The sequence below is a fragment of the Myodes glareolus genome, chromosome 1, assembly GCF_982192425.1.
Source record: "Myodes glareolus chromosome 1, mMyoGla1.1, whole genome shotgun sequence".
NCBI classification, from domain to species: domain Eukaryota; kingdom Metazoa; phylum Chordata; class Mammalia; order Rodentia; family Cricetidae; genus Myodes; species Myodes glareolus.
Window position 1 is genome coordinate 73,466,465 of NC_142026.1, and position 20,538 is coordinate 73,487,002.

The 20,538-nt window shown below is 41.4% G+C and overlaps 2 protein-coding genes and 1 long non-coding RNA gene across 9 annotated transcripts in view; 1 reads left to right on the forward strand and 2 right to left on the reverse strand.

The window, feature by feature from the left end:
• LOC148123462 (paired immunoglobulin-like receptor B) overlaps window positions 1-13,861 on the reverse strand; it is a 41,139-nt gene extending 27,278 nt beyond the window's left edge. For 2 of the 6 annotated variants that reach the window (XM_087909790.1, XM_087909786.1), the window contains exons 1-7: window positions 13,680-13,860; window positions 13,483-13,518; window positions 13,017-13,301; window positions 12,592-12,894; window positions 12,003-12,287; window positions 11,562-11,861; window positions 10,950-11,237 (exon numbers count right to left, since the gene is read on the reverse strand). In XM_087909790.1, coding sequence (XP_087765916.1) covers window positions 10,950-11,237; window positions 11,562-11,861; window positions 12,003-12,287; window positions 12,592-12,894; window positions 13,017-13,301; window positions 13,483-13,518; window positions 13,680-13,713 — 1,531 coding nt within the window. In that variant the 5' untranslated portion in view covers window positions 13,714-13,860. Of the gene's footprint in view, window positions 1-10,510; window positions 10,814-10,949; window positions 11,238-11,561; window positions 11,862-12,002; window positions 12,288-12,591; window positions 12,895-13,016; window positions 13,302-13,482; window positions 13,592-13,679 lie in introns of all 6 variants that reach the window. The other 4 variants (XM_087909781.1, XM_087909780.1, XM_087909779.1 and 1 more) reach the window with 4 other exon arrangements.
• Window positions 1-20,538, reverse strand: part of LOC148123461 (leukocyte immunoglobulin-like receptor subfamily B member 3) — a 195,635-nt gene that overhangs the window by 41,312 nt on the left and 133,785 nt on the right. The window lies entirely within an intron of this gene.
• LOC148123463 (uncharacterized) lies at window positions 16,518-18,826 on the forward strand. The gene is made up of 3 exons (XR_015734817.1): window positions 16,518-16,734; window positions 17,279-17,386; window positions 18,387-18,826. It is a non-coding gene; the product is annotated as an uncharacterized LOC148123463 (long non-coding RNA).

Sequence of the window (20,538 nt, forward strand, 5' to 3'; positions counted from 1 at the left end):
GAGGGGACCAGAGATGTTAGTCAGCACCCACAAGCCTGGACAGCCTGAGGCCCCACTGTCTAGGACCTTACCAGTGGGCCAGAACATAGGGGCCCCACCACAACTCCCCAGCTTTTCTGGCCAGCCAGCTGGGAGTATCTCTGCTGTGAGTGTCACTGGTGCTAGGTTTTTCCCCAAGCCCGCCATTCGCATGCAAGGTCCTTGGAATCCTAAACACAGCCTGCTCCAGTACTGAAGGTAACTAAGAGAGGGCAGACCATGAAAATCTCCCAAGTACTCAGTGAACCACAGCAAAGATTGGACCAAGGCACCAAGACTCTGCTGGCCTCATTTGATGAATGAGGTGGGTAGGCACCAATGCAAGAATTCCTCCAACATCCTGAAAAGCAACATGGTAATATCAGAATTCAGTGAACATGCAACAGGAAGGCTTGAATATCCTAACCCAGAAGAAGTAGAAGAAAATGACTTTAAATGTAACCTCATGAAAATGATGAAGGCCTTTAAAGAGGAAGTGAAAAACTCCCTTGAAGAAATGGAATAGAAGACAAACAAAAGCTTAGAAGAAATTAATAAATACCTCAAAGATACTCAAGAAAAAAGCAAACAAAGAGGTAAAGGAAACAGTTTCAGACTTGAAGACCAAAATAGAGGTAATAAAGAAAAAACAAACTGAAGGAAACTGGATATGGAAAATCTGGGTAAATGTTCAGGAACTACAGAGACAAGCATAAACGACAGAATACGAGAGATAGAGGAAAGAATCTCAGGCACTGAAGATACGATAGAGGAAATGGACTCATTGATCAAAGGAAACATCAAATCCAACAAGTTTTTAAAACAAAATATCCAGGAAATCTGGGACACCATCAAAAGACCAAAACTAAGGTCTCCTGTGTCCTTGGAATACCTGTTGTCCCTATTTCAGTGCTGAGGAGTTCTATCCAGTGATGGCTGAGGAGGTCCAACCAGAGGGGTGAGTCTGGGCTATCCGGGGCAAACTGTCTCGGAAGAGAGCACAGCCTCCCCCCTCAGCTTATGCTGCAGGATCTTCTGAGTACCACTGGACCCTACCCTTCCACCAAGGTTTCCCTTTTGTCTCCTGTGTCCTTGGAATACCAAAATTCCCTATTTCAGTGCTGAGGAGTTCCATCCAGAGAGAAAGAGATGGGCAGGCGCCAATGCAAGAATTCCTCCAACAACCTGAAAGGCAACATGCCATCACCAGAATCCAGGGATCACGAAACAAGAAGAATTGAACACCCTACTCCAGAAGAAATAGAAGAAATCGACTCTAAGCGGAATTTTATGAAAATAATAGAGAAACTTAAACAGGAGGTGAAAATTTGCTGTAAAGAAATGGAAGAAAAGTATAACAAAAAGACTGAAGAAATGAGTAAAGAAATGGAAGAGAAGTATGACAAAAAAGTTTGAAGAAATGAGTAATGTAATCTGTAAATGAAACCCTGGGAAACCAAGAAAAGACAATCAAACAGGTAATGAAAACAGTTCAAGAATTGAAAACTGAAATGGAGGTAATGAAGAAAACAGAAACTGATGGCTGACTAGCAATGAAAAATCTAGGTAAATGAACAGAGACTTCAGAAACAAGCATAAACAATAGAATACAAGAGATAGAAGAACAAATCTCTGACTCTGATAACACCATAGAAAAAATAAACGCTCTGACCAAAGAAAACAGCAAATTCAAATTCTTATCACAAAATATTCAGGAAATGTGGGACACAATAAAAAAAATCTGAGAATAATAGGGGTAGAAGGAGAAGAATTGCAGATCAAAGGCCCAGAAAATATATTCAACAAAATTATAGAAGAAAACTTCCCCAACCTAAAGAACGATATCCCTATGAAGGGTCAAGAAGCATAAAGAACACCGAATAGACTGGATCAAAAAAAAAATCCCCTCACCATATAATAATCAAAACACAAAACATTCAGGTTAAAGAAACAGTATTAAGAGCTGCAAAGGAAAAAGGTCAAGTAACTTATAAAGGTAAACCTATCAGACATACACTGGACTTCTCTATGGAAACCATGAAAGCCAGAAGGTCCTGGATAGAGGTACTGCAGAAACTAAGAGACCATGGATGCAAGCCTAGACTACTGTACCCAGCCAAGCTATCATTCACTATCAATGGAGAAAACAAGATATTCCAGGCTAAAAACAAATTTAAACAATACGTAGTCACAATCCAGCCTTACAGAAAGATTTAGAAGGAAAATCACAACCCAAGGAATCCAAAATTGCCAATACTGTCTACAATAACCCAGACATCTAGTGACCCTTCACAAACACAACTCAAAGAATGGAAACACACACTCAACTACCCCTTCCCAAAGAAGGAAAATATTCGGAGTCAACAGCCACTGGTTATAAATATCACTTAATATCAATGGACTCAATTCACCTATAAAATGGCACAGACTTAGAGTTGGATACGGAAACAGGATCCAAAATTCTGCTGTCTACAAGAAACACACCTCAACCATAAAGACAGACACCTACTCAGAGAAAAGGGTTGGGAAAAGTTTTTCCAAGCAAATGGACCTAAGAAACTAGCGGGTGTGGCCATTCTAATCTCCAACAAAATTGACTTCAAACTAAAATCAATCAGAAGAGATGGAGATGGACATTTCATACTCACAACAGGAAATATTCATCAGGAAGAAGTCTCAATCCTGAATATGTATGCCCATAATATAAAAGCACCCACTTAGGTAAAAGAAAAACTTCTAGAACTCAAGGCAGTCATCAAACCACACACACTAATAGAAGGAGACTTCAACACACCTCTCTCACCAATGGACAGGTCAATCAGACAGAAACCTAACAGAGAAATAAGAGAATTATTGGAGGTATTGAATCAAATGGACTTAACAGACATCTATAGAACATTCCACTCAAATAGAAAAGAATATACCTTCTTCTCTGCAGTTCATGGAACCATCTCGAAAATTGACCACATACGCGGTAACAAAGCAAACTTCCACAGATATAAAAAAATATTAGTAACCACTTGTGTTTTGTCAGATCACCATGGATTAAAGTTAGAATTCAACAACAATGCTACCCCCAGGAAGCCAACAAACTCATGAAAGCTGAACAGTCAACTACTGAATCACCCCTTGGTCAAGGAAGAAATAAAGAAAGAAATTTAAGTCTTCCTTGAATTTAATGAAAACAAAGACACAACATACTTAAACCTATGGGACACTCTGAAAGCAGTGCTAAGAGGAAAGTTCATAGCACTAAGTGCCCAATTAAAGAAAATGGAGAAAGCACACATTGGAGACTTAACAGCACCCCTGAAAGCTCTAGAAAAAAAGGAGCAGACTCACCCAGGAGTAGAAGACTGGAAATAATCAAACTGAGGGCTGAAATCAGCAAAATAGAAACACAGAAAACAATCCAAAGAATCAATGAAACAAAAAGCTGGTTCTTGGAGAAAATCAACAAGATCAACAAACCTCTATCCAAACTAATCAAACGGCAGAGAGAGAACATGCAACTTAATAAGATCAGAAATGAAAAGAGAGGCATAATATTGTTGAATATATTTTCTGGGCCTATGATCCGCAATTCTTCTCCTTCTTCTACTCCTATTCTTCAGTTTGGTCTTTTTTTTATGTCCCAGATTTCTTGAATGTCTTGTGATGAGAATTTTTTGGATTTGCTGGGTTTTTTGATCAGAGTGTTTATTTTCTCTATGGTGTCTTCAGAATTTGAGATTCGTTCTTCTATCTCTTGTATTCTATTGGTTATGCTTGATTCTGTAGTCTCTGTTCATTTATCTAGATTTTCCATATCCAGCCAGTCCTTGGTCTGTGTTTTCTTCATTGCCTCCATTTCAGATTGAAATTCTGGAACGGTTTCAATTATCTGTTTGATTGTTTTTCCTTTGTTACCTAGGCTATCCTGGATATTGAAAGTAGACAAGATTGCCAGGCAAACTTGGATGCACAGGGCGGGGTGGAAGTAAATGGAGATGATTACAGAGAAGGGAGAGGGGGAGGATTGGGGATGACTTGGGGAATGGGATGGGTAATGGGATGGGGGGAGGGAGGAAGGATGAATATGGGAGCAAGGAGGTATATATCTCAACTAAGGGAGACATTTTAGGGTTTGCAAGAGACTTTATTCTGGAGGGGTTCCCAGGCCCAAGGAGAGGTCCCCAGATTTTACCCTGGGCAGCAGAGGAGAGGGTGTCTGAACTGGCCTTGACCTATCACCATACTGATGAATATTTTGCATATCACCGTAGACTGGCTATGGATGGAGATAGAGACAGAGACACACATTGTCTTCAATCTGTGTCAATCACACTGGGCTTCACTCCCTAGGTCCAAATGGGAAACAAAAGGAGGGAGAACGTGAGCAAGAAAGTCAGGATCAGAGAGAATCTTCATCCGAACATGGATGGAGATAGAGGCAGAGACCCACACTGGAGCACTGGACTTAGGCCCCAAGGTCCAATTCAGGAGCATAAGGAGGGAGATTATGAAAAAGGAAGTCAGGACCGCAAAAGGTGCTTTAACCCACTGATACAAGAGGACTGATGTAATGAGAGTTCACTAAGGCCAGTTGGTCTGGGATTGAACGAGCATGTGATTAAACCGGATACTCTGAATGTGGCTGACATGAGGGCTGACTGAGAAACCATTGACAATGGCTCTGGGTCTTGTCTAATGTGCATGTACTGGCTTTTTGGGATCCTAGTCTGTTTGGATGCTCACCTTCCGAGACCTGGAGGGGAGGGGAGGGATTTGAACTTCCCACAGGGCAGGAAACCCTGACTGCTCTTAGGACTGGAGAGGGAGGAGGAGAGGGAGTGGAGGGAATGGGAGGGTATTGAGAGGAGGAAAGGAAGAGGAAATATTGATAAGTAAATAAATAAGTAAGTTTAAAAAGTAAAATAAAATAAAAAAAGAAAAGAGGGACATAATCACAGATACAGAGGAAATTCAGAGAATCATTAGATCTTACTACAAAAGCCTGTATGCCACAAAATTGGAAAATATAAAAGAAATGAACATTTTTTTAGATAAGTATTATATACCAAAGTTGAATCAAGATCAGGTGAACAATCTAAATAGACCTGTTAGTCGCGAAGAATTAGAAGCTGTTATCAAAAAATCTCCCTACCAAAACAAGCCCAGGACCAGATAGTTTCAATGCAGAATTCTACCAGAAATTCCATGAAGAGCTAATACCTACACTCCTTAATGTATTTCACAATATAGAAAGAGAAGAGTCATTGCCAAACTTCTTTTATGAAACTACAGTTACTCTGATACCAAAAACACACAAAGACACAACCAAGAAAGAGAATTACAGGCCAATCTAACTCATGAACATCGACATGAAAATTCTCAATAAAATACTGGCAAACCGAATCCAAGAACACATTAGAAAAATTTTCCACTATGATCAAGTAGGCTTTATCCCAGAGATGCAATGCTGGTTCAACATACATAAAATCTATCAATGCAATCCATCATATAAATAAACTGAAAGAAAAAAACCATATGATCATTTCATTGGATGCTGAAAAAGCATTTGATAAAATTCAACACCCCCGATTGGGGATAAAAAATTCATAACTAAATATAATAAAAAGCTATCTACAGCAAGCCGACAGCTAACATCAAATTGAATGGAGAGAAACTCAAAGCCATTCCACTAAAATCAGGAACATGACAAGACTGTCCACTCTCTCCATACCTCTTAAATATAGTGCTTGAAGTTCTAGCAATAGCAATAAGACAACATAAGGGGATCAAGGGGACTTGAATTGGAAAGGATGAAGTTAAACATTCGTTATTTGCAGATGATATGATAGTGTACATAAGCGACCCCAAAATCTCTACCAAAGAACTCCTACAGCTGATAAACACCTTTAGTAATGTGGCAGGATACAAGATCAACTCCAAAAAATCGGTTGCCCTCCTATACACAAAGGATAAAGAAGCAGAGAGGGAAATCAGAGAAACATCACCTTTCATGATAGCCACAAATAGCATAAAATATCTTGGGATAACTCTGACCAAGGAAGTGAAAGACCTATTTGACAAGAACTTTAAGTCTTTGAAGAAAGAAATTGAGGAGCATACCAGAAAATGGAAAGACCTCCCCTACTCTTGGATTGGGAGAATCAACATAGTAAAAACGGCAATTCTACCAAAAGCAATCTATAGATTCAATGCAATCCCCATCAAAATCCCATCAAACTTCTTCACAGACCTTGAGAGAACAATAATCAAGTTTATATGGCAAAACAAAAAACCCAGGATAGCCAAAACAATCTTATACAATAAAGGAACTTCTGGAGGCATTATCATCCCTGACTTCAAACACTATTATAGAGCTACAGTATTGAAAACAGCTTGGTATTGGCATAAGAACAGAGAAGTCGACTTATGGAATCGAATAGAAGACCCAGATATTAACCCACAAACTTATGAACACCTAATTCTCGACAAGGGAGCTAAAGGTATACAATGGAAGAAGGAAAGCATCTTTAACAAATGGTGCTGGCATAACTGGATGTCAACCTGTAAAAAAATGAAAGTAGATCCATATCTATCACCATGCACAAAAATCAAGTCCAAATGGATTAAAGACATCAACATTAATCCGTCCACTTTGAACCTGATAGAAGAGAAAGTGGGAAGTAGTCTACAAGATATAGGCACAGGAGGCCTCTTCCTAAGTAGGACCCCAGCAGCACAGACAATAAGAGAAACAATGAATAAATGGGATCTACTGAAACTGGGAAGCTTCTGTAAAGCAAAGGACACTGTCAGTAGGACAAAAAGGCTGCCTTCTGACTGGGAGAAGATCTTCACCAACCCCTCATCAGACAAAGGTCTGATCTCCAAAATATACAAAGAACTCAAGAAACTAGGCACTAAAACTCTAATTAACCAAATTAAAAAATGGGGTACTGAACTGAACAGAGAATTCACAACAGATGAACTTCGAATGGCCAGAAGACACTTAAGGTCATGCTCAACCTCCCTAGCGATCAGGGAAATGCAAATCAAAACCACTTTGAGATACCATCTTACACCTGTCAGAATAGCTAAAGTCAAAAACACCAACGATAGCCTATGCTGGAGAGGATGTGGGGTGAGGGGAACACTCATCCATTGTTGGTGGGAATGCAAACTCGTGCAGCCACTGTGGAAATCAGTGTGGCGGTTTCTCAGGAAACTGGGAGTCAACCTCCCTCAGGACCCAGCAATACCACTCTTGGGAATATACCCTAAAGATTCCCTAACATACTACAAAAGCATTTGTTCAACTATGTTCATAGCTGCACTATTTGTAATAGCCAGATCATGGAAACAACCTAGGTGCCCCTCAATAGAAGAATGGTTAAAAAAGGTGTGGAACATATATACATTAGAGTTTTACTCGGCGGTAAAAAACAATGACATCTTGAATTTTGCATGCAAATGGATGGAAATAGAAAACGCTTTACTGAGTGAGGTAAGCCAGACCCAAAAAGAGGAACACGGTATGTATTCACTCATAAGTGGATTCTAACCATAATTAAAGGTCTTTGAGCCTATTATTCGTGATCCTAGAGAAGCTAAATAAGAAGATGAACCTGATGAAGATTATTTAGCTATCCGCCAGGAGGTAGAAAATAGACAAGAGTCCCAGGTAACCTCGGGTGCATGGGGGGGTGGGAGGGTCGATGGAGGGGGAGAGGGCTATAGAGAAGGGAGTAGGGGAGGAACGGGGAAAGCTTGGTGGCCGGGGATGGGGGGGGAGGGAGGTAGGATGAATATGGGATCAGGGAACAATATATTTCAACTAAGGGAGCCATTTTAGGGTTTACAGGAGACTTGATTATATATGGGATCCCAGGTCCAAGGAGAAATCCCCCAGATTGCTCTCTGGACAGAGGAGAGGGTGCCTGAATCGGCCGTGGCCCATGACCATACTGATGTATATTTTGCTTATCACCATAGATCCTTCGTCTGGCGAAGGACGGCTATGCAGTCGGAGGCCCACATTGGAGCAACGGATTGAGCCCCCCGAGGTCCGGAGGGGGAGCGGAAGGAGGAGGAACATGAAAGACGAAATCAGTACTGCGAGGGATGCTATCACCCACTGATACAAGGGAACGGATCTGATGAGAATTTACCAGGGCCAGTCGGACTGGGACTGAACGAGGACGGGATCTAGCCAGATTCTCGGAATTTGACCGGATTCTCTGACTGTGGCTGGCCCGGGGTCTTTCTGAAAAGCCATTGACTATGACACTGGGACCTGTTTCCTCTGCATATGCTGGATTTTGGGGATCCAGTCTGTTTGGACGCTCGCCTTCCTGGACCTGGAGGGAGGGGGAGGGAGCTGGAGCTTCCCACAGGGCAGGAAACACTGACTGCCCTGGGGGACGGAGGGGAAGGAGGGGGGGGGGGAAGGGGGGGAGTGGGAGGGTGTTGGGAGGGGGGGGGCGGAAATGGAAACTTTTATAATTTAATAAAATTTACTAAAAAAAAAAAAGAAGAATGGTTAAAAAAGGTGTGGAACATATACACATTAGAGTTTTACTCAGCGGTAAAAAACAATGACATCTTGAATTGTGCATGCAAATGGATGGAAATAGAAAATGCTTTACTGAGTGAAGTAACCCAGACCCCAAAAGAGGAATATGGTATGTACTCACTCATAAGTGGATTCTAGCCATAGTTAAAGGTCTTTGAGCCTATAATTCATGATCCTAGAGGAGCTAAATAAGAAGGTGAACCTGAAGAAAATCATATAGTTATCCTCCTGGATATTGGAAGTAGACAAGATTGCCAGGCAAACTTGGGTGCATGGGGGGTGGGGGTGGAAGTAAGGGGGGATGGTTAGAGAGAAGGGAGAGGGGGAGGATTTTGGATGGCTTGGGGAAATGGAATGGAGGGAGGGAGGAAGGATGGATATGGGAGCAGGGAGGTATACATCTCAACTAAGGGAGACATTTTAGGGTTTGCAAGAGATTTGATTCTGGAGGGGTTCCCAGGCCCAAGGAGAGGTCCCCAGGAATTTCCCTGGGCAGCAGAAGAGATTGTGCCTGAACTGGCCTTGGCCCATAACCATACTGATGAATATTTTGCATATCACCACAGGACCTTCATCTGGCGATGGATGGAGATAGAGACAGAGACACATATTGGAACACTGAACTTAACTCCCTAGGTCCTAGGCAGAAAGAGGGAGAACGTGAGCAAGGAAAACAGGATCAGAGGGAACCTTCATTCAACGATGGATGGAAATAGAGACAGAGACCCACATTGTAACACTGGACTGAGTCCCCAAGTTCCAAATGAGGAGCAGAGGAGGAAGAACAAGAAAGAGGAAGTCAGGTCCGCGAGGGGTTCATTCATCCACTGATACAAGGGGACTGATGTAATGAGAGTTCACCAAGGCAAGCTGGACTGGGACTGAACGAGCATGTGATCAAACCGGATTCTCTGAATGTGGCTGACATGGGGCCTGACTGAGAAACCATTGACAAGGACACTGGGTCTTGTTTCGTCTGCATGTACTGACTTTTTGGGATCCTAATCTGTTTGGATGCTCACCTTCCGAGACCTGGAGGGAGAGGGGAGGAACTTTAACTACCCACAGGGCAGGAACTGCTTTTAGAACTGGAGAGGGAGGAGGAGAGGGAATGGGGGAAATGGGAGGCTACTGAGAGGAGGGGAGGAATTGGAAATTTCTATAAATAAATAAATAAGTAAATTTTAAAAAAAGACCAAAACTAAGAATAATAGGGGTAGAAGTAGGAGAAGAATTATAGCTCAAAGGCACAAAAAAGTATATTCAACAAAATTATAGAAGAAAACTTTCCCAACCTAAAGAAGGATATTGCTATGAAGGTACAAGAAGCTTACAGAACAACAAATACACTTGATCAAAAAAATAAAAGACATCCCCTCACCATATAACAATCAGAACACAAAACATACAGAATAAAGAAAGAATTTTAAGAGCTGCAAAGGAAAAAGGTCAAGTAACATAACAGTAAACCTATTAGAATTTAACCTGACTTCTCAATGGAAATCATAAAAGCCAGAAGGTTTTGGATAGATGTGCTGCAGACACTAAGACACCATGAATGAAAAATTGTATTATACATGCATATGAATAAGTTTACATGTAACCATACACTTTACACTCCTATGGTTACCACAGGATTTTGCAGTGTCAAGAGTATGGGTTTGTTGTAGACTCATAAAAGGCAAATATTATAATGCCTAGTGTCCTCTCATCTGTCACCACCAGCTCTGGGTATCATTGCACTCAGCTGGTTCTTTCTATACATTCCACATTTCATTCTGCCTGACAGTGCCATGACCATTCATACTCTGGGCCTTAGTACTCAACAGTTTCTTTTAGCCACCATGGTTTTAAACCTTCCTTGAGGCAGCACAACTTATGACAAAGGATTTCTGGTGCCAAACAGTTGCGTAAATGAGACTTCCTTACCTGAGACATGTATCTCCAAAGGGTCACTGGCCTCTGACCACACATGCGGGGTATTTGTATAGTACCCATAACATCTGAAGGGCCCACTCTTGCTAGATGCCATGGTGATCTCAGGAAACAAAGCTAGGGACTGTCCAGTGTGTGTAAGCAGTGCCTTTCGGGACCTGGACAAATTTTGATCTGCCCCAGTCAAAGTGAACCAATCATATCCTTTAGATGAGACACACTTAAAGGTCACATTCCCTCCTGGGGTCACCACAGGGCTGAGCAAAGCTGACAAAGTAGGTTTATCGTGGTGAACACCTAGGAGAGGAAGAGGCAGACTGTTTAGTGAAATACAGCCCATAATGTCTCCAGCAGATAAGCTGAGGAAGCACACCTATGGAACATTATTTTCTGAAAACAGAGGCAAAGATTATAACACTAAGTGTCCACTCACCTGTCACCACCAGCTCCAACATGTCACTGCGTTCTGACCACCCTGCAGAGTTGTAAGAGTAACAGCGATATTTTCCTGCATGATGCTTTTCCATGGATACTATTGAGAACATGGCCTTGTTACCAGGATCTTTTGGAGTTTGACTGTCCCAGGGTGCTGGGCTTCCTTCTTTATAGAGGAAATACATTGGTTGCTCTCCGTTGGTCCCCTCACACAAGATGGTCACATTATTTCCTGAGGCAATCACAGATCCTGGCTCAGCCCTCAAAGTGGGTTTCTTAAGGTTTCCTACAAGGAAGTAGAAGAGTAGGATGTGGGGACAATCAAACAGTTCTAGAGTAAAGATCAAACTTGCTCCTGATCTTGAACTTTACCCCTAAATAGAACAAGAACCAATAATGTCATGGGAAGACACATCATTCTCCTGACCCTCCCAGGTTCCATTCTTATTATGCCCTTCCCTCATTTTCTATACAGTGACTCTCATGGTCCGCATACCATGTCAACTGACTAAGGAACCCTCAATCCTCAAACACATGACACACCATGATCTCTACTGGGAAACTGTGTCTAGTAGAACATGATTCTATAGAGAGTTTGAGGCGCCCTCACCTGAGATCAGAAGTTCCAAAAGGTCACTCCCTTCTGACCACACCTGAGGATTACTTGTGTAAGACCCATAGCATCTGAACCTCCACCTTTGCCTGAAGGCCGTTGGACTCACAGGGAACTTGGCAAAGAACAACCCAGTGTCTTTTTCTTGTAGACACTGACGATGCGAGAACTTCTGACTATTCTTAGTTAAAATGAACCAGTTGTATGAATGATTTGAGGTACAAGAGAGTGTCACAGTCATTCCTACAGTCACAACAGGGTCTTGCAGTGTCAACAATATAGGTTTGTTGTAAACTCCTACAAGAAATACACACAGAAAATTAAAGGGGACCACACAGTATAAATTGCCTCCCATGGCTTTCCTTCTATGGTAAATAGTGCTACATCAGTCGTTTCTTGAAAGTGTCTTCTGGGGCAAAGATTTTGAGTGTCTCTCACCTGTCACCACCAGCTCTAAGGTGTTACTGCGTTCTGTCCATCCAGCAGAGGTGTAAGAGTAGCAGTGATATCTCCCTGCATTCAATTCTGTCATAGATGAAATGGTGAGTTTTGCCTTATTGTTGTAGACTATTTGGTTCTGTTGGTTCCAAGGTTCTTGACTTCCCTCTTTATATATCACATAGATTAGGGTCGTTTGATTTGCCTCACACCAGATAGTAACATAGCTCCCGGTCATAATCACAGAGCCTGGCTCAACCCTTATGGTGGGCTTGTGAAGGTTCCCTGCATAGAAGTAGGAAGAAAGGAGGTGCAACTGTCACTAAAATGTCACAGAGAAAATCACAATTGACACTGACACATAAGCTGATCTTCAATAGCAGAGGTACACATAAAGACCACAAACTTTCATGAATCTTAGATTTCACTATTAGTATCACCCATGGTTTCCCCACCTCAAGATCAGCTGTATCACAAATTCTGTGACACTGAATCCATTAGCCCTGGTTGTCAATCACCCCACAAATCAGGTGTTTTCCAGGGACCCTGTGTCAGTTGCAGTTACACTCAAAGTACTGTGCTTCCTTACCTGATACCAGGAGTTCTAGTTGGTTACTGGGCATCGACCACAGCTGAGGGCTGCTTGAGGAATAACCATAGCATGTGAACCTCCACCTCTGGTTGGGGGTCACAGGATCCACCGAGAACAGGGCTTCAAATAGGTCAGAATGTATTTTCTGTAAGGGCATGGGACTCGAGAACTTCTCACCATCCTTCATTAGAATGAACATGTGAAATGGCTCTTGTGACACACACTTGAGAGTCACATTCCCTCCTGCAGTCACCACTGGGCTGGGACTGGCTGACAGAGTGAGTCTGCTGGGGAAAGCTTCTAGGAGAACAGAGAATGCCTGTTAGATGAACTTACATGAGAAACACGGGTTTCCCTCTTCTCATATTTGAGAAAGGAGCCCCCTTAAGGCAAATTCAGGGGCTGTGGGAGGGTTCTGTTACCTGTCACTATCAGCTCCAGGATGTCACTTTTTTCTGATGAGCCACTGATGCTTGTATAAGAACACCAGTATTGGCCTGCATTGTGCCATCCAACCAAAGAGATAGAAAACATGGCCTTATTCTCAGTTTCTGGAAGGGCTGTTGATACCAGGTAGTCATGACTTCCTATTTTGTAGAGACGATAATCTTTGGCCTCTGAGGGCCCTTCACAGAAGAATGTCACCTCCTTCCCAGCGGCTACCACATTTCCTGGCACTGCTCTCAGTGTAGGTTTAGAGATGGCCCCTGAAAGAAACTGACAATTGGTTCCCAAGAATTCCCCCTCTGATACAAGATTCTGACCCAGAACCTTTCAAGCATCCCCAACATCAGGCCAAACCTGCTGTTCTCCATCTGCTCTGCTCATGAGTGTTCCTTGATCCCCCCAAAAAGATGTCCAACCTAGGATATCTGGGAAGACACTTACCTGTTGATGCTGGCTTCCAGGGGTTCAGGGTCAGTCCTGGAAGAGAGTGACTTGTGAGTGTTTACACTGAAACATGAGCAGGACCTCCATTTCCCAGTGCTTTCTGGAGCTGCTGAGACATCCCGATGGCACAAATCATGATTGTGAGCTGGATTCCCTCTCAGAGAATATTTCTCCCTCCCCATGTGGTATCTCACCAAGAAACAGCAGGACTATAAAAAATGGGGTCATGGCATCTTCCAGTTGCTACAAGTTTGCAGATAGATGATCTCCTTTCCAAACACACAAACACAAAATATGTGGCCTATGCAAGTTGGTTTCTGATTCCTGTCATGAGGATGTCATACTGGCAGCCCCTGAAGAAGAGGAACTGTTCAAACCAAATGCCTGACCCTATTCTTCTCGGGTTATGATGGGTTGGTCTAAGGATTTCGTGGCTTCTGTTTCTCTGTGGTTCTTTAGTTTTTGTTTTTCTTTGTGTTTCTGCGACAGAACCTCTTAAAACAAAGGCAGGTCTCAGATTTCTCCTTTTTCTCCCTCAGCTTGCTGTGTACTAGTATTACAAACCCAAGTCTGACTATGGTCTGTTCCTGCAGCACATCTCCACTGTAACCATCTACAGCTGCCTAAATTCTCTCAGTCACCACAGACCAGGACTTAACACAAAATAAATGTCATGGTTTTCTGACCTAGCACCTTCACTTGAGGAATATGTGCTTGTTCTTTTTCTCTTAGCTCTTGGTTCTCCTTTACTTCTTTATCCAGACCAATCTCAAGGTAGTGTTCTAGCCTGTCTGGAAGATGCTTTGGGATAGTGCATGAAAGTTACCCAGGGATACAAGAACAATACCTACACTGGCAACATGAAACAATTGTAACAGAAAGAAAGACAAGACTTTATGCAATTCTAGCTGGTGAAACAATGAGTTACATTAGGGCTCTGTAGAAGAATGTCTAAAATCTTAAAATTTTTATATTTTGTTTATTTCTTTATTTGATTGTTTAGACAGGGTGTTACTATGAACTCTGGCTGTACTGGAACTCACTCTATAGACCAGACTAGAAATAACAACCAGTCTCACACCCAATTGTTGGGAACAGTGTGCTCCACTATGGCTGGAATTATTGGAAATATCTCAGTGGTTATGTCTCTGGAAGAAAAAAAGGCTTTGTGTACAAACTTTAAATGCCTATAGTTCTGATGGGAAACGGATGAACTTAGTAGCATCAGCAACAAGAAAGAATATTGATGGGACCAATGTTCTATAGGTCACGTGTGTGTAATAACAGCTACAGAGACTTTAATAGGACCATAGTGTTGCCATGGTGGAGAGCAGTGTTCTACAACAATGAAAGATGCAGACAGATTCTGCTGGGATCATAGAGAACAGAAGGAACACACATGTTCCTTTATTTCTCCTGTATGAACATGGAGAAGACATGCATGGAAATGGAGAAAGAAACGTGGTATGCTCACAGCTTTGATTTGATTCTATTTTGCCAAATAATCCCTCAAAATTGATTGCTCTTTTCTTACCAACATATATGTCTAACATAGGAACAAACTCTCAGCATTCTCTCTTCCTTGTGTTCCTCATTTATTGCTCAGAATCTTTCTGTTTTTTGTAAAGGCTGAATTTGATTTAATGCCTATTCAATCACAAAGGTCTAGTTCAAGTTAATGTTATTGGCATCTTAACTATGAGCCTTAGCACCATCCTGATTGTCTAATATCTGTGTCATTTTCACCATATTCATAAGTTCATGATTGCTCGTGATTTGGATTGACAAGAAATGATTAACCTTCAGAAAGTTTTACAATGCAGTTGGCATGGCAGAAGGGTTTGGATATGTAAATGTTATGGTTAAAGGACCCCTCTCTGCTCTCCTGTTTTGCAGATGGATAAAACATTGCATCTAAACTGTAAAGGTCATGAAAATTTGGAGCTGAAAAACAAAACTGAAAACTTCCCCAAAATGTAAGTTCCTAAAATTCAAACAGTTCCATATTCAAGAAAAAAGACTAACGTTGTTCAGTCCCTGAACGTATCCTTGGGAAGAATCATTGCAGGGAGACTTTTTCCTTCATGGTGTCTGAGTTAGGGTCAGGGCTCCAAGACTGTTGGTAGCTATGTATGCTCTGTGTTATATCTGTAAACAGGCTCTACAGATACTTAATGTTTCTGTCTGCTGCCCACATTGACAATAAAATAGGTTAATTCCTACATTTATCCACAGGTTTATTGTTTCATGTGTAGGTATCAGTTTTGTTGTGGGATATTTATACACAGTGTGACAAAGTTTTGCTTTGATTGGTGTAAATAAGGCTGAAAGGCCAATAGCTGGCAGGAGGTATAGGTGGGACATCAGGGCAGAGAGGGAACTCTGAGAAGAAGAAAGGAAGAGACACCAGTCAGACACTAGACACTGACAGGACACTGGATCTAGAAGGGAAGAAAGGTTATGCCATGATAGCTAGGTAGGAGAGACAGGCAAGACTTCTGCGGGGAGAAGAAAGGGAGAAGGATCTAAGCAAGCAGATTGTACCATAGAGATTCTAGAAGACTCACAACAAGTCAGAGGTACATAATGAAGAAGAGGTAACTGAACCATGTGACATGACATGGATAAATAAAATAGGTAAGTTAAGCTCTAAGAACTAAATAGAAACAAGTCTAACCTATATGCTGATTTTTCATAATTGATAAAAGTCTTTGTGTCATTATTGGGAGGCTGGATAATAGGTCAGAGAAAGACTCCTTACAAATGGCGTCCATTGTGGGGGTAAGTATTTCCACATAGTGCCCCATAAGATTTTAAAAAGTAGCAAACATGGAACCAGATGTCGCTTCTTCTTCCCACAGTCTCAGGTGGCCACTGCCCGATGGCTTGAGTCAGCCAGCACCATGTATTCAAGATAGGTTTAAGGTTTGTGTGTTTTTAAAACAAAAAGATAAGACACCAAAAGAGAAGTGTCACAGGCAATCCAGCCTTTCAGACTGCCTCTGTTGCAGTTTCCTCTAAATTCTGCTTTCAGAACAACTTCAAATCTGCTTGGTGAGAGGGTTCAGCTTCACGGACAACTCAAGTCATATTTCTGACAACCCTACGTTTTCCCATCATACTGAGATAGACAATAGCTAGTTCTCTCAGGACTTGACCACTGTCTTAATTTTCTTAGGGTCTCCTAAAGATCCATCATCCTCAGACAACAGGAAGCCATCTAGAGAACCTGTATTTCCAAGAGGTGAAGTAGGTAGTTTCTGGTCATTCAGTGGTTTGTGGATGTTTGTCATTATTTTGAGGGTTGGATGTAAATTGTTACTGGTCATGGTAAGGGAGGAAATTAAGCAAGGGAGGTGTATTCAAAGATCTCTTTTGGAAAAGAAAAAAGGCATTATATGGTAATAATAAGATAAAATGGTAGATTAGTGAATATACATTTGGACTAAAAATCAAATATTAGTCTCAAATATTTTACATTGGTATGGACTTTTATATATTGATACAAATTTAAAATTGCCTTGCTATGTTGTGTATATATTTCTACTCTTCTTTAAGGTATTTTATCTATGCAACACATTTAAAAATGTAATGAATAATTAAGAAATACAGGTTAATAGTTAACCATATATAATAATCAGACTTGTAGTCATATTAAATATGTCTGAAAGTTAAACAAAGACATATTTTAGATGGATAGTTGGTCTTCAAACACTTCATAAATCTACAGAATATGTCATTTAAGATTTTTTTCATTTAAGATATTTTAATAATCTAAGGCTTTTTATGACAGTGAGGCATGTCTGCTCATGGAAGAACCAGTTTACTTCCAAAAGCGATGAAGAGCAATGAAGAACCGCCATATGGAGTTTGGGCTTCATTGTAACAAGATATCCACTGGGTAAGAAAGCTGTTGTCTCATCTTCTGACAGTGTGCTATCCAAACTGGACAAGCAGGGCACAAAAGAAGGCAACTACCAAAATTTGCTAACAGAAAATAGGATGGTTCTTCAAACTTCCTGTTTCACAGAAAAGTCTGTCAGATATTCTAAACCTGTCAGCTGAGGATGGATGCCCCAATATTGTAAAGGGATCTTGGGGTGACTGTCTAAGAAGTCAGATATCTCAATTATTTTTATAGTTTTCGAGTTCTTTCCCTGGCACTTTCTGTTTACTCAGGTAATATTTTACTCTTCTTCTGTGTCTAATGAGGATTGAAAACTATATAGTTATACATATAGTTTTCCTTGCTAGTGAATTCAGAAAAAATAACTTACATAAAAGTTGAAAAGCTTATAAGATTGAAATACATAAAAACTTAAGTTGTTTATCTAAGAAGATATTTTAAGTCTAAAAAGATATTTTTAGGATGGTAATATGAGTTATAATAGAAGACAGGTTAGCTACAAAACTTTATACTCTATGGTATGTACTCACTCATAAGTGGATTCTAGTCACTTATGAGTGAGTACATACATAGAGTACTTCGAGCCTATAATTCGCGATCCTAGAGAAGCTAAATAAGAATGTGAAACTAAAGAAAATCATATAGTTATCATCCTGGATATTGGAAGTAGACAAGATTGCCAGGCAAAACTTGGGTGCATAGGGGGCGGAGGAAGGATGTAAGGGGAGATGGGTAGAGAGAGGGGAGAAGGGGAGATTTGGGGAAAGCTTGGGGGAATGGGATGGGTGGGATGGAGGAAGGATGGATATGGAAGCAGGGAAGTAAATATCTTAATTAATGGAGCCATTTTAGGGTTTGCAAGAGACTTGATTTTAGAGGGGTTCCCAGGTCCTTGGAGAAGTCCCCAGATTGTTCCTTTGGAAGCAGAGGAGAGGGTGCCAGAACTGGCCTGGTCCCATAGCCACACTGATGATTATCTTACATATCACCATAGAACCTTCTTTTGGCGATCGATGGAGATAGAGACAGAGACCCAGATTGGAGCACTGGACTTAGCTCCCAAGGTCCAAATGAGGAGCAGAAGGAGGGAGAACATGAGCAAGGAAGTCAGGACCATGAGGGGTGTGTCCACCCACTGAGAAACTGGGACGGTTGGAATGGGAGCTCACCTAGGCCAGCTGGACTGGGAGTGATGGAGCATGTGATCAAACTGGACACTCTGAATGTGGCTGGCAATGAATGCTGACTGAGAAGCCAAGGACAATGGCACTGAATTTCGATTTTACTGCATGGACTGACTTTGTGGGAACCTGGTTTGTTTAGATGCTTACCTTTATAGACCTGGATGGAGGGGGGAAGACCTTGGACTTCCCACAGGGCATGGAAACCTGATTGCTCTTAGGACTAGAAAGGGAGGGGGAGGAGAGAAGGGGAGGGAAAAGGAAGGCAGGGAGGAGGTGGAAATTTTTAATAAATGAATAAATAAATTTAAAAAACGAAAAAGAAAAAAAATCTCATGATTCAGAAACAAACTTTGGTCATCATCTTGCTGTAAAGAGAACCGAGGGAGCCAAGCAAAGACCTCAGAACTTTATTTTGGAAGCTGGTATTGTACAAGAGTATGACTCTGATTCCTAAAACACATTTCACCTCTTACCAACCTTTACATGGGTAGAAACTTTCAAAAGAAAAATTTTTCCTCTGTGTCACCAGTGTCAGGAGAAACAATTCTAAGAGTACATTGTGAAGAAGAGCTTCAGAACTCATAAATGTTTGCTGCCTCATATTTATAATTGTGTTTATTGGCCCTGAGTTTTCCAGCAGAGGTCTATTATGTGCTTTCTATTGTGATGTACCTAGAGTCATTAAAATGCATTCAGAGGAAAAGACAAGTTTGAGATATTACAATATGGAGAGCAATATAAAGGTAGAGTCTCCCCTGATCCCCTTCAACTCACAAAGGAAGTACTTCAAATAACCTGTGCAGATTGTACAAGATTTCAGGGGTTGACAGAGAAATCAGAACATCAGCAATTGACAATTCTTGAAGAAAATTCCTTAGAAACTCTCTAAACAAAGACTCTTAAGTCAAGGTGTCAAGAGAAAGCTCTTCTACCAATTGGGTGGAGTCATACTTCGGACCAGCCACAGGTGACCCAGACTGCACTTCAAATTTTGGCTTCACGTCTGGTCTTCTATGTCATTGTTGGAGTTCCTTGAACTTTAAACCTCACTTTCCTTGCCTGAAATACTAGTGACATACATCCAACATATACATATACACCACAGCCCTTCATGGGACTCTTTGCTTTAATAAAATTATTCATGACAAAAAAAAACCAAAAAACTTTATACTCATCAAGAAAAGAGAGATAATAGAGCAATTTCTCCAAATTTTTCAAATACAAGTAGACTGGATGTTGTGAATGTAATTCTTCCTTGATAGTTGTTCTTATTGTACATAATTTTATTGTGTTAGAATTGAAAGCCTTTCCTTTTATTTAGACAAAATTGGGAAATGGTGTGGGACATTTGTGCACTGTGTGAAGATGTATTACTATGATGGGTATAATAAAAACTCGAACAGCCAAAACGTAGGCAGGAGAGATAGGCTGGACTTCAAGGCAAAGAGATGAAAAGGAAATAATTGAGGAATACGGGAGATAACATCAAGATGTGGAATAAGCTGAACACACATAATGGGAGAGAGAGAAAATTCTTGTGGTAATATGTAGATTAACAAAAATAAGGGTTAATTTAAGTTACAAGAACTAGTGGGACACGCCTAAGGTATGATCGAGCTTGCATAGTTAATAATAAGTCTCTACATGTAATTATTTGTGAGACAACAGTCCGAAGGGAAGTCCAATTACACAGTTTCAGTTTAAAAGTCACACTGTAGGTTCTTCCCAGAGAGGTGAGTGGGTGCTCACCTGGGCAGCCTGCCTGCCCGGGAAGAGAGCACAGCCCCCCCAGCTTCTGCAGCAGGGTCTTTGGTGTTCCAAGGGACCCCTCCCCTCCCCCCCACTGCTGCGGGCCCTTTGCCTCCCGGATCCTGGGAAGACCAGCTAGCCCAGTTGCACTGCTGAGGCGCTCTTCCCAGAGAGGTGAGTGGGTGCTAGCCTGGGCAGCCTGCCTGCCTGTCC